This window comes from Hippoglossus hippoglossus, chromosome 8 (assembly GCF_009819705.1).
Source record: "Hippoglossus hippoglossus isolate fHipHip1 chromosome 8, fHipHip1.pri, whole genome shotgun sequence".
Classification (NCBI taxonomy): domain Eukaryota; kingdom Metazoa; phylum Chordata; class Actinopteri; order Pleuronectiformes; family Pleuronectidae; genus Hippoglossus; species Hippoglossus hippoglossus.
In genome coordinates, this window is record NC_047158.1 from 17,992,055 (window position 1) to 18,001,674 (window position 9,620).

The following is a 9,620-nucleotide window of genomic DNA, read 5'->3' on the forward strand; positions in this document are numbered from 1 at the left end:
TCTCAGAAACCAGCGGTTTAGTATTTATTTTATATTTTACTGTATTTAAAGCTCATGGTGCTGAACGTGTGTTTGAAGAACGGATTAGCTTAGGTGAGCTACATGGCTAACGTGCAGCCTCAAACGGACGTGGTGTATTAATCCCTTATTAACTCTTAAGTTAGCTGGTCAGTTCCAAAACGCTAAACTAACGTTAAAAACCAATCGTGTTAACGTGTAAAGCGATAGTAGTTGTAGTCATTACAACGAAGGACACTCGTGTATCGTGTCTTTGCCATGCGCCGCTGCAGCCGGGTGGTTTCCCATGGAGACAGGAGACGCCTGATCAGATTTAGCTAGCGTTAGCCAGCTAGCTAGCTCCTCTCACGTTCACCAGCAGAGGTTGAACATGGTGAGTCGAACTGTTTTTGAGTTTCCAACCACTCGTGTGTGTGTTTGCTGTGTGTTAGTTGTTTGCTTTGGCTCCAGGACCAGGTTGATCCATTGTACATGTAAAAATAACATAACTGTATTTCACTGTCATTTGCAGGCTGCAAAGCAGAGGGACAAACCATCCAAAAGTAAGTTCCTCCAACTTCACTTAATGTGTTATTATAGTAAACATATATAATACAGTGCATGTGTTATTATTATTATTATTATTTAACTCTGCACAAATTCAATAAACAAGCTGTAGATGACACCTTCTGCCCTGAGGATCCCTCAAACAGGATGTAAACAGTCGCAGACAAACAGTATTACATTTAACTACCAAGAACTACATAATATCAATACTACAAAGTACTTGTGGCAAATAAAAACACTCCAGTGCTATTAGCAGTATAAGCAAAATGTAGCAGTAATAGGTCACAGAACTGTAAACGTATGTTAAAGTGTACCCCCCCCCCTCGTTTTTCCTCAGGTTTATTCGAAGATGACGATCTGCTCGACAGCTTATTTGATGACAAAAGTATGTGAGCCCGTTTCTGCAGTTTTAAACCAAACAGATTTAACATTGTCATAATGGCGTTATCATGTGAAAGCTCCACATGTTATAATTTTGTCTCCCAACAGAACCCTCTGTAAGGGGGAGAGCAGCTCGCGGTGGACCCTTGACTCGGTAAGTTGGAGTCACAAAATAGTTTTAATATCGATTCTAAATGTTTACTCCTTTACCTTACAAGTTTATTTTGTTTTATTTTTTCCAGCTCCTCTGCCACTGAGAACATCTTCAGTATGCTGGCGGAGGAGGTAAAGAAGGATGGTGGAGACACCGAGGTACCCAGTTCAGTTTTATTTTATTTGTGTAGATCTAAATCACAGCATACGTTATCTCACTGTACTTGACTTAGTAAGGTCAAGACTTAATAAGAGTTTCCACGATGAGTTAACACTTGTCGACATTGGGTTCACTTCATATAAACTATTCCCTGTTTAGACAGCACAGGTCACAGGTCTGATTCTGTCCTGTCTCTCCTCATACAGGACCTGGATGATATGGACGCTGAACTTTTTGCATCAATAAAGAAGCCGAGTTCAGCTCCTCCACAAACAAAGCTGTTTGGTAATAAGGTGCCAAAGAAAGACTCCACTGCATTGGAACATAATGGAAACTCTGAGGGAGGAGGTAATTCTGAGCAGTGTTCTTGCATGAATCATTTCCTCACATTATTATCAGCTTTGAAGTTTACGTTATGAGCTGTGTCTCCCCCCCTCCCCCCACTCAGATGAACCTGGCACAGGAGTGAAGAAGCCAAACTCTGCACCTGCTGCATCGACTCGGAACTACAGGAAGTTCAGCTTCTCTGGTGAGTGACCTTCTGTATCCCACTCAGCGGACCCAGACAGTGAAAGTGCTGTTTATTGAGAGCTCTGCTTTGTTTTTCTTTAACTGCTGCATGAATTCAGACTGTGGTGATGATGAAGATCTTGGTCAGACTCCATACAATGAAGGTAGAAGATACCTGTTTAGCCTTTTAGTTGTAGTTGCGTTTTATCAGTGGATCAGTATATATATATGTATGAAGTCACTGTCATTTACTAATGGGTCTTTCTGAAATTATTAAGTCCATAAACACAATAATAAATCAATGAAGAGTCTGATTTCCTTTGCAGAGGACGATGACCCCCTGGCCGACCTGCTTGATGACTTGCTTCCAGATGAAACCAAGCCCGGAGCTAAAGCCAGCAAGCAGCCACCCAAACCTGAGCAGCCACTGCAATCTCCTTCAGCATCTCCCATCTTTAAGAATAGAACATGTGAGCCTTACATTTTCTAAAACGTTTTGCTTTTTAATTTTTCTGGGTAACCATCAAACACTGAATATGTGTGCGTTTTAATTCTTTGTTCATCAGCTAAAGCCGCAAAGACACCAGCTAATGCCACATTAGATGATGATAAGGATGACCTGATGGATGCACTTGGGTTTGACAGTGATAAAAACAATCCCAGGAAGAAAGAGACATCGCTTTGGCCCAACAAGGAAAGGTGACAGTTCTGTTTTCACTTTTACCGTCTCACTCTTTTTTGTTGTCCTTATTTATAGTGTTCAAACAATAAATAATTAATGCCTCGGTGCTTTGGGATGCACCTAGAAACAAACTTTGCTCAGGGATGATCTTGTTCTGTCTCATATGATTTGCTTTTTCCAAAACATCATCTTGTTTTTGACTTGCTGTCTTACATTGCATCATAAAGTACAGTATGCCTTACGCCACCCCCCTTTTCCTCTGTGTTTAATCTCAGGAGTGAGCCCCCTCAGAGAGCTCGCACTCGACTGGACGAGATCCTGGAGAGCTTGCCTTCACCTCGTCTTCTGGAGCGACCGCCCACAGGCGAGAGGAAGGAGCAGCCTCTGTCTCGAGAGAGGCAGCAGCAGGAGAAGACCACCGGTGTCGAAGGTAACAGAGCTCCATGAGCTGTGAGCAACGGAAATTTAAAAAGTAGGAAATAATTAAAGTCGATTTTGCGTTTAGAAGAGGATCTGACATTTGGGTCCTATCAACCCACTTTGGGATCCATGCCTGAAGGACGTCAGTCCCGCAGACCGTCAGTCAGGTGTGTGTTCTTTGTGTGTCGTCATATCTTGGTGTTCTACAGTTGGCTTTTGGACAACGACACAAAATATGTACATGGCAGGACTGTATTCATCTTAGATTTTTTCTTTTTACAATCAGATTTTCCACAGAGGATGTCAGTGTCTCTACCACAGACAAGAAACCCAAACCCACCACCCCCACCCCAGCTCTTCAACGCAACTCAGCCGACTGGTTAGGCCTCAAGACAAAAGACGATAACACATTTCTAGAGGAAGAGACTAAGATTTCAACAGAGTCACCAAATGCTCCTTCATCTCCCTTACTGGAGAGAAAGCCCTCCCTGACTGGTGGTCATGCCACATCTACTGCAAGAACGGCAGCGGAGAGCCCAGCCCCAGCCAAACAAATCAGGCCTGAGGTTTCCACAACCCAGAAGAAAGAAGAGGAGGAGGACGACTGGTTAGCAGGAGCTCTGAGCAGGAAGAAGATTGTGTCAGCTTCAAACCCTGAGTCCAAAAAGTCCAAGCAGGAAGATTTTTCTGATGAGGGAGAAGAATTGGATCTGGAGTTATTTGTTAGGTACTGTGGAAACCATACATTACAATACAATATGATAAAATACCGTATGATGCAGTGCAGTGACGGAAGAAACTTGTTTCTCACTTCTTAATGATAACCTGCTCTTGTTTTCAGTAAACCAGTCACTTCACGGGCTCCCAGGGGCAGAGAGGACACTGTTACTTCTGCCAAAGAAACTAGGTAATTTATTGTGTAAATCCATTTAATCCACACGTGACTATTTAGCTATTTTCTTCTTCACTCCCCTTTTGTTTTTTGTGCAGTAACATTTTTCTTGCACCCCCCAGCCCTGCTGCTCACACCACCCCTGTCGGAGAGGAGACGGCCGAGCAAGGTATTCACACAGTTGCACAGCCATTCACCCAAAGAAGCACATTGCAGTTACATATTTTCTAAAGTTTGCTAAATAACCACATTTTTCAAAGCCATGCCCCCCCCCCCCCCAGACAAATCTGTACATTTCCAGATGTAACCTTCCTCACTTTGACATTGTTCATTTGTAATTTTCACTGCACTTAAAATACCCATATCCAAAACCAGGCCTGTATCATGTCATGCTTATCGTCTGTGTGAATCCTTTACCCCTCCTCTCATACACTCTCTCAGACACCAATCATACTCACCCCTCACATCCAGTTATACTCCCACTGTCAGGTCCACCATTTTAACGTCCTCCTCGCCAAAGTAGACTTTGGACAGACTCTTAGTTTATCTCATCCCTCAGAATACCCTCCTCAGCTGACTGGTCCTATGTCAGTCTCTGCTTCTAGCATTAGCCGGCCCCAGCCCAGCAAGGGACCCAGGGTGCGAAGAAGTCCCAATGAGGCTTCGGGGGAATTCCTGCAACAGCTGCCATCGCCCAACTCTATATCTACCACACTGCCTGGCACAAATGAGTGTAGGTCATTTTAGGGACATTTTTTAATTCATTTCAGGGAAGTAGTTTCAGATACAGTAGAATATTTTACTCTTTCTTTAACAACCTATTTGAATTTGCATGATTATAACCTATGTTTCTTTTTATCAACAGCAGTTCCACAACAAAACAAAATGCCAAACACATCAACTACTGTCCAGCAACAGGTATTCATGCGTTTTTATAGCAAGGTTATGTGACTGGGGACTTTTATAATTCCTCCTGTATCTTTTGTATAGGTGACATTTTCAGCAGACAATCTGCAGCAGATTCTCCAACAACAACAGGCAAGAAACTCCTCAACTCCTTACGTATCTCTACTTGTTGACAACACCTTCATCACCTTTGTTCTGGACTTACTTGCTTTCCTCCGACAGATGATGCAGTCTCAGTTGATGAGTTTCGGGGGGGTCGTGGATGCAGGGGTGCAGCAGAGACTCGTAGACAAAGAGCATCAACCTGGAGGTTATTCAGCTTTGCAGGTCCGCATCATCCAGCTGGAGGGACAGGTATGTGAATGCTCATGTGTTGATGGGGCAGACATGGCTAATGTATTGTTGCTGAATGTGTAGTGGGGGAATAATAATACTCCAAGGCTAAAACTTGCACATTTCATTGTCCAGGTGAAGACCCTGCAGCTGGAGCGAGACCAGAGCCAAATGATGCTAGAGAATGTCCAGCAACAGCATAATCAGGATATGGAGCTTATGGAGAACACCCACAAGTACTGTATTCCTAACCACGCACACACACATTAAATATAACTCCCTGCAGTGGTCCATTTCTGTCTTTATGCTCAATTTAAACTGGAAATGTCCCTTTTCTCATCCAGGGCTCGTGTGAAGCTGCTCGAGGAATCAGCTGCCCAGAGGGAGATGCGAGCGCGGCAGGACTATGAAGACCTAACGGAACGCCTGGCCACCGCAACACGATCCGCTGAGCAGGAACGCTCAGAGCTGCAGGCCCTGCACCAGCGCAAACTGGCCCAGGCCCAGCAGGAGAGAGACCGCGAGGTGGGGAGACTCAGAGACCTCCAGAGGTAAACACAGGTCAACTTTTCAAAAGCATAAGCAGTTGGAGAAAATCCTGTACTGGATTATGACAATTATTCAACCATTAACTGCACATCTTTTGAATAAAGGTCACAATTAAAGTAATCAACATTGAAAAGAATCAAGAAATTTCAGTTTAATCTTTATGAACATCGGAGGTCTCTTGATTTAAGAGGCAGGTTCACTGAAATTACCCACAATCCCCTCAAATCTGTCCCATCTTTGTCCCATGTTGCCATCAAGGAAATCTGTCTCTGAGATGAAGAAAGACCATGAGGACCAGGTGCAGAGACTGAAGAGGTTGAAAGATGAGGAGATTGATGCGGTTACAAGTGCAACATCTCAGACCAGGTAGGTCAAATGACAATAGTGCTTTTCGTTTGTATGTTCTAGTTTAAAATGAGCAAACTACTGCAGAATGTTCTAATTCTATGTCTAACAATGAGCCTGGAATTATTCTTATCATTTGTATTACTCTCTAACTTTCTGTTTGCGCTGCCCTTGTCCAGGTCTCTCACTGTAGTGATCGAGCAGATGGAGCAGTTCTCCTCTCGGCTGGGAGAGCTTTCTTCTCGGGTGGAGAGCACACATGAACACACGGCACATGGCCTGGAGCAGGGGGAAAGGCACAGAGACGAGCAGCGTCGAAGTACCTGACACACACACACTCTGTTTAAATGGGTCAAGACACAAGTTGTCTTAGGGCAAAGTTGTTTCAAATATCAAGTGGGTTGAGGTCATTCTCTAAACGTACTTTCCAGTTATGCAGGACCGGTTGGCTCAGCAGCAGAAAGCCATGGCAGAGGAGAGAACTTACCTGAAGGAAATCATTTCCAGAATGGACACTCAGCTCAATGAGCAGCAGAGACAGCTCGAGAAGGTCGGGATAAAGACACACCTTTAAAAGAGAATATTTTGAAGTGCATTAATTTAAACAGCTGAAACCTCAACTGTTGCTTTTCTCTGTGTGCCTTAGGAACGCTGGAAGGTGACAGGAGAGCAGGCCAAGGCAGAGTCTACACAAAGAGGCCTGGAAGAAGAGCGGCGCTCCCTTACCATGCAGATGAACATGGAGAGAGAGGAGCTGGAAAGAGCCAAGGTGAGCCTGACATTCACATCAGTGCAGATAGTCGATAAAGAGCTCCATCTTTGTTCTTCACCTCGCCACGTCGCTCTCTCCAACAGAGCGCATTACTGGAGGAGCAAAAGTCAGTGATGCAGCACTGTGCCGAGGAGAGGAGGAGGCTGGCAGCTGAGTGGACCCACTTCCACGCCCATGAGAAGCAGAGGCACGAGAGGGCCGAGCGAGAGGTCGGCAGCCTCTTGGAGAAGAGAGAGGGCTCCATCCTCGGCCTGGCACAGGTGAGCTTCTCAGGGGCGAAAAAGAGGAATGACTGTTTCTTTATCATACCAAAAGGCTAATAATTCATAAACCCCTGATTCAACTATTATTCCTAGAATGCACAGGACCCCAAAGTGCCAAAACATGTGTTTCTGTTGCAGGAACAAGCCAACCTGAAGCTCCTGACTGCAGATGTGAAACAGAAGGAGATGGCCGTGGCACAGGAGCGAGAAACGTTGGAGAGACTAAGAGAAGAACTCGACAGAGAGAAAGACAAAATAAGCAGCACAGGCCTGAGACTCAAAACACGAGCCCAGGAGGTGGAGGCCTTCAGCAAAGTAAATTCACACCACACACACACACCTCTGCAAGTAGTGGAGTAAACATGTCATATTTGACTTTTGGCCACATTGCGTTGTTTGCAGCTCGCTGCAGAAAGGTATGAGGAAGGAGAACGAGCGCTGCAGGAGGCACAACGTGTGGAGTCCGAGCACGATGCAAGGCTCAGATATATCCAAACCCAAACAGAGCGGCTGAGGCAGCAAGAACAACGAATCCTTCAGGTTTGTGACAGTTCAGATAAACAGCAAGGACATGTACAGAAGCAGCAGGTTAGAATCTAAATGCTGTTTTTGTTGCAGGAGAGAATGAGAATGAATCAGCTACAGAAGACGACACAGAGACTTGAGGAGCCTCACATCACTTCACTACAGCTGATTCCACCCATTTTACCAGGTAGCTTCACACCGTTCAACAGAAACCATCTCTTAAAACTTTATCACAGTGAGTGGGGACAATATAACATGCTTGTGATTTATCCATAGATTCATTGATGCCAAACCCAGAGCTATCGTCAACCCTGAGCACCCCCCCTCCCACTTCAAGTGCCAATACTCAGCCCATGATGCTTCAGGCCAGTCTGGCTCTGTGGAAGTACACAGCAGAAAAGGTATAGCTCTTACAATCATTTTGATTTGGGCACAAACTTATAAACCCTGGTACTTTTTTGCAAGATTGAAAGTATTGAGAGCTACAGCTTATACAAATGTGTAATCACATCAGTCGACACATGAAGGTTGTTACTGTACAAGGTTTTATTGTAGATAATTACACCTCAGCAAACTTTAAGCTACGAGTGTGTATAATAACTTCAACATTTGAAAGCATTTTATAAACACGTTATTTTCTGTCCACAGGACCGAGAATACCTCCATGAGGAGAACATCTTTCTAGAGAATTTGAAGAAGAACAGATCATCCTTCAACTCAGATTGGCCGATGCGTACTGGGCACCTCCCATAGGATCATTGTTACTCGTAAATGTTTGAATGACCACGATACTTGAATTTTATACATTTTAGTTTTTAATAAACAGTTTTTGAAATGTTTACACAATCTCATGCATCGTGTATTTTCTTGTGCGACTTCTGACTCAGTCCAAATCTGCTCCTTTCACCACCTGGAGAATTGAAAAAAATACAAGAATTACAATTTTGCCAAACACTGAAAACCATTTACATCCTGTATCTCCAGTCAAGCCTCAGATTACCATGACTCAACACTTTAATTTCAGACAGGGATAACTTGTATCATCACTGGCTTGACTTTAACTATGTGACACTTCTGGTTGAACAGTTACCTGGTTCATGTCGTCTCAGGACCCCGCTCGTCCTCACGTGGACTTCCTTCATGTCTTTACATCTGTATGGTGAAAAGTTACATCTGGATTATGAAATGCTCAGATCACAAGACACCCTACATTAAGTTAAGTAAAATGTCTCAGAACAGCTTTGTCCATCGTCAGTTATCGCATCAGACGGCACTTCCTATGCAGCAAATTTCATCAGAGAACGAGTTTCAACTTTGATCAACCATGAATCAGTACAAACCTTTTCCACGTGCTTCCTCCTGCAGGCAGTGAACGCAGCGTGGGGGACACGAGGGCCTCGAACCTGCAACATCACACTTCATTAGTACTAATTCATTGGAAGCACATGTCTTTACTCAGCAGTCTGCAGCAGATCAGATACCATTGGTTTCAACACTTTTTCAGACAGGGATAACAAACTCATCACGTGCACTGCAGAGTGGGAACAGAGGCCAATCGCGTCACATCAGCTTTACCTTGTATCCAGATGACACGTGCAGACCTTCGTCGGGCAGGAATATATGAATATTGAGATTTGATTCCACATCATCCAAAGCTGCCTGTAAAAGATCAGAACACGTAAATAACTACAACACGCAATATTTAACATGTTAATCACATTACTGTAAGTGATAGTAAATCAACTACATGCTCTCTAGATTGATTAAAACTCTTAAAAGTGAAGTTGTAGTTTCCGCCCAGCATGCTCCTCTTCCCTTGCACGTGTTCGCCTGGCTAAAGGGAAGCTAACAGCTAGCAGCTACTAGCTCAGTTCCCACACACTCAGATCTCATCCCCCCAGCATTGAGTCGTTACCTGATCAGGGTGGATCGTGTTCAGTGAAGTTCACACTGACGCTCGAGTTCATCATAAAGTATGAAGAACCCATGATGGAGCCTCCGGAGGTTCAGGATCGACTCCTCAGTGAGCCGGGCAGGAGAACAAGACCGGAAACCTCGCGTGATCACGACTTTATAAGCAGGATACGTCACAGACCACGTGGTTTATAAGTGGGTGGGGTCAGAGTTATGTCTTTTTCATTATACAAACCAAATATCTTTTTTTT

At 44.2% G+C, this 9,620-nt stretch overlaps 1 protein-coding gene, 1 long non-coding RNA gene and 2 other non-coding genes across 9 annotated transcripts; 1 reads left to right on the forward strand and 3 right to left on the reverse strand.

Annotated features, from left to right (window-relative positions):
• On the forward strand, positions 1–8,290 carry LOC117766724 (fas-binding factor 1 homolog). Of its 5 annotated transcripts, XM_034594039.1 has the most exons (30): positions 1–391; positions 530–560; positions 902–949; positions 1,054–1,099; positions 1,188–1,257; positions 1,465–1,606; positions 1,707–1,787; positions 1,888–1,932; positions 2,095–2,238; positions 2,335–2,467; positions 2,726–2,880; positions 2,956–3,037; positions 3,157–3,597; positions 3,712–3,777; positions 3,885–3,931; positions 4,631–4,680; positions 4,753–4,799; positions 4,887–5,022; positions 5,137–5,237; positions 5,346–5,552; positions 5,809–5,916; positions 6,075–6,214; positions 6,327–6,445; positions 6,542–6,664; positions 6,751–6,927; positions 7,069–7,245; positions 7,333–7,470; positions 7,549–7,642; positions 7,732–7,856; positions 8,104–8,290. In XM_034594039.1, exons 1-30 carry the CDS (start codon positions 389–391, stop codon positions 8,206–8,208), a joined length of 3,381 nt encoding a protein of 1,126 aa, XP_034449930.1. In that variant the 5' UTR covers positions 1–388; the 3' UTR covers positions 8,209–8,290. The 5 variants fall into 5 exon arrangements, with proteins under 5 accessions (XP_034449930.1, XP_034449926.1, XP_034449928.1 ...); XM_034594035.1 differs by lacking the exons at positions 1–391; positions 530–560; positions 902–949; ... (3 more) ...; positions 1,707–1,787; positions 1,888–1,932 and having other exon boundaries at positions 2,096–2,238; positions 2,341–2,467; positions 2,949–3,037; ... (1 more) ...; positions 4,753–4,800; positions 4,891–5,022; XM_034594037.1 differs by lacking the exons at positions 1–391; positions 530–560; positions 902–949; ... (3 more) ...; positions 1,707–1,787; positions 1,888–1,932 and having other exon boundaries at positions 2,096–2,238; positions 2,341–2,467; positions 2,949–3,037; positions 4,628–4,680; positions 4,753–4,793.
• Positions 8,258–9,509, reverse strand: LOC117766794. 2 transcript variants are annotated; one of them, XR_004614746.1, is made up of 5 exons: positions 9,371–9,509; positions 9,031–9,110; positions 8,796–8,858; positions 8,546–8,607; positions 8,258–8,365 (listed from the first exon to the last, which is right to left on the reverse strand). It is a non-coding gene; the product is annotated as an uncharacterized LOC117766794 (long non-coding RNA). The 2 variants fall into 2 exon arrangements; XR_004614745.1 differs by having other exon boundaries at positions 9,031–9,114.
• On the reverse strand, positions 8,440–8,510 carry LOC117767069. Its single transcript, XR_004614831.1, has one exon. It is a non-coding gene; the product is annotated as a small nucleolar RNA R38 (small nucleolar RNA).
• Positions 8,684–8,757, reverse strand: LOC117767070. The gene has a single exon (XR_004614832.1). It is a non-coding gene; the product is annotated as a small nucleolar RNA SNORD49 (small nucleolar RNA).
• Positions 9,510–9,620: the final 111 nt, after the last annotated feature.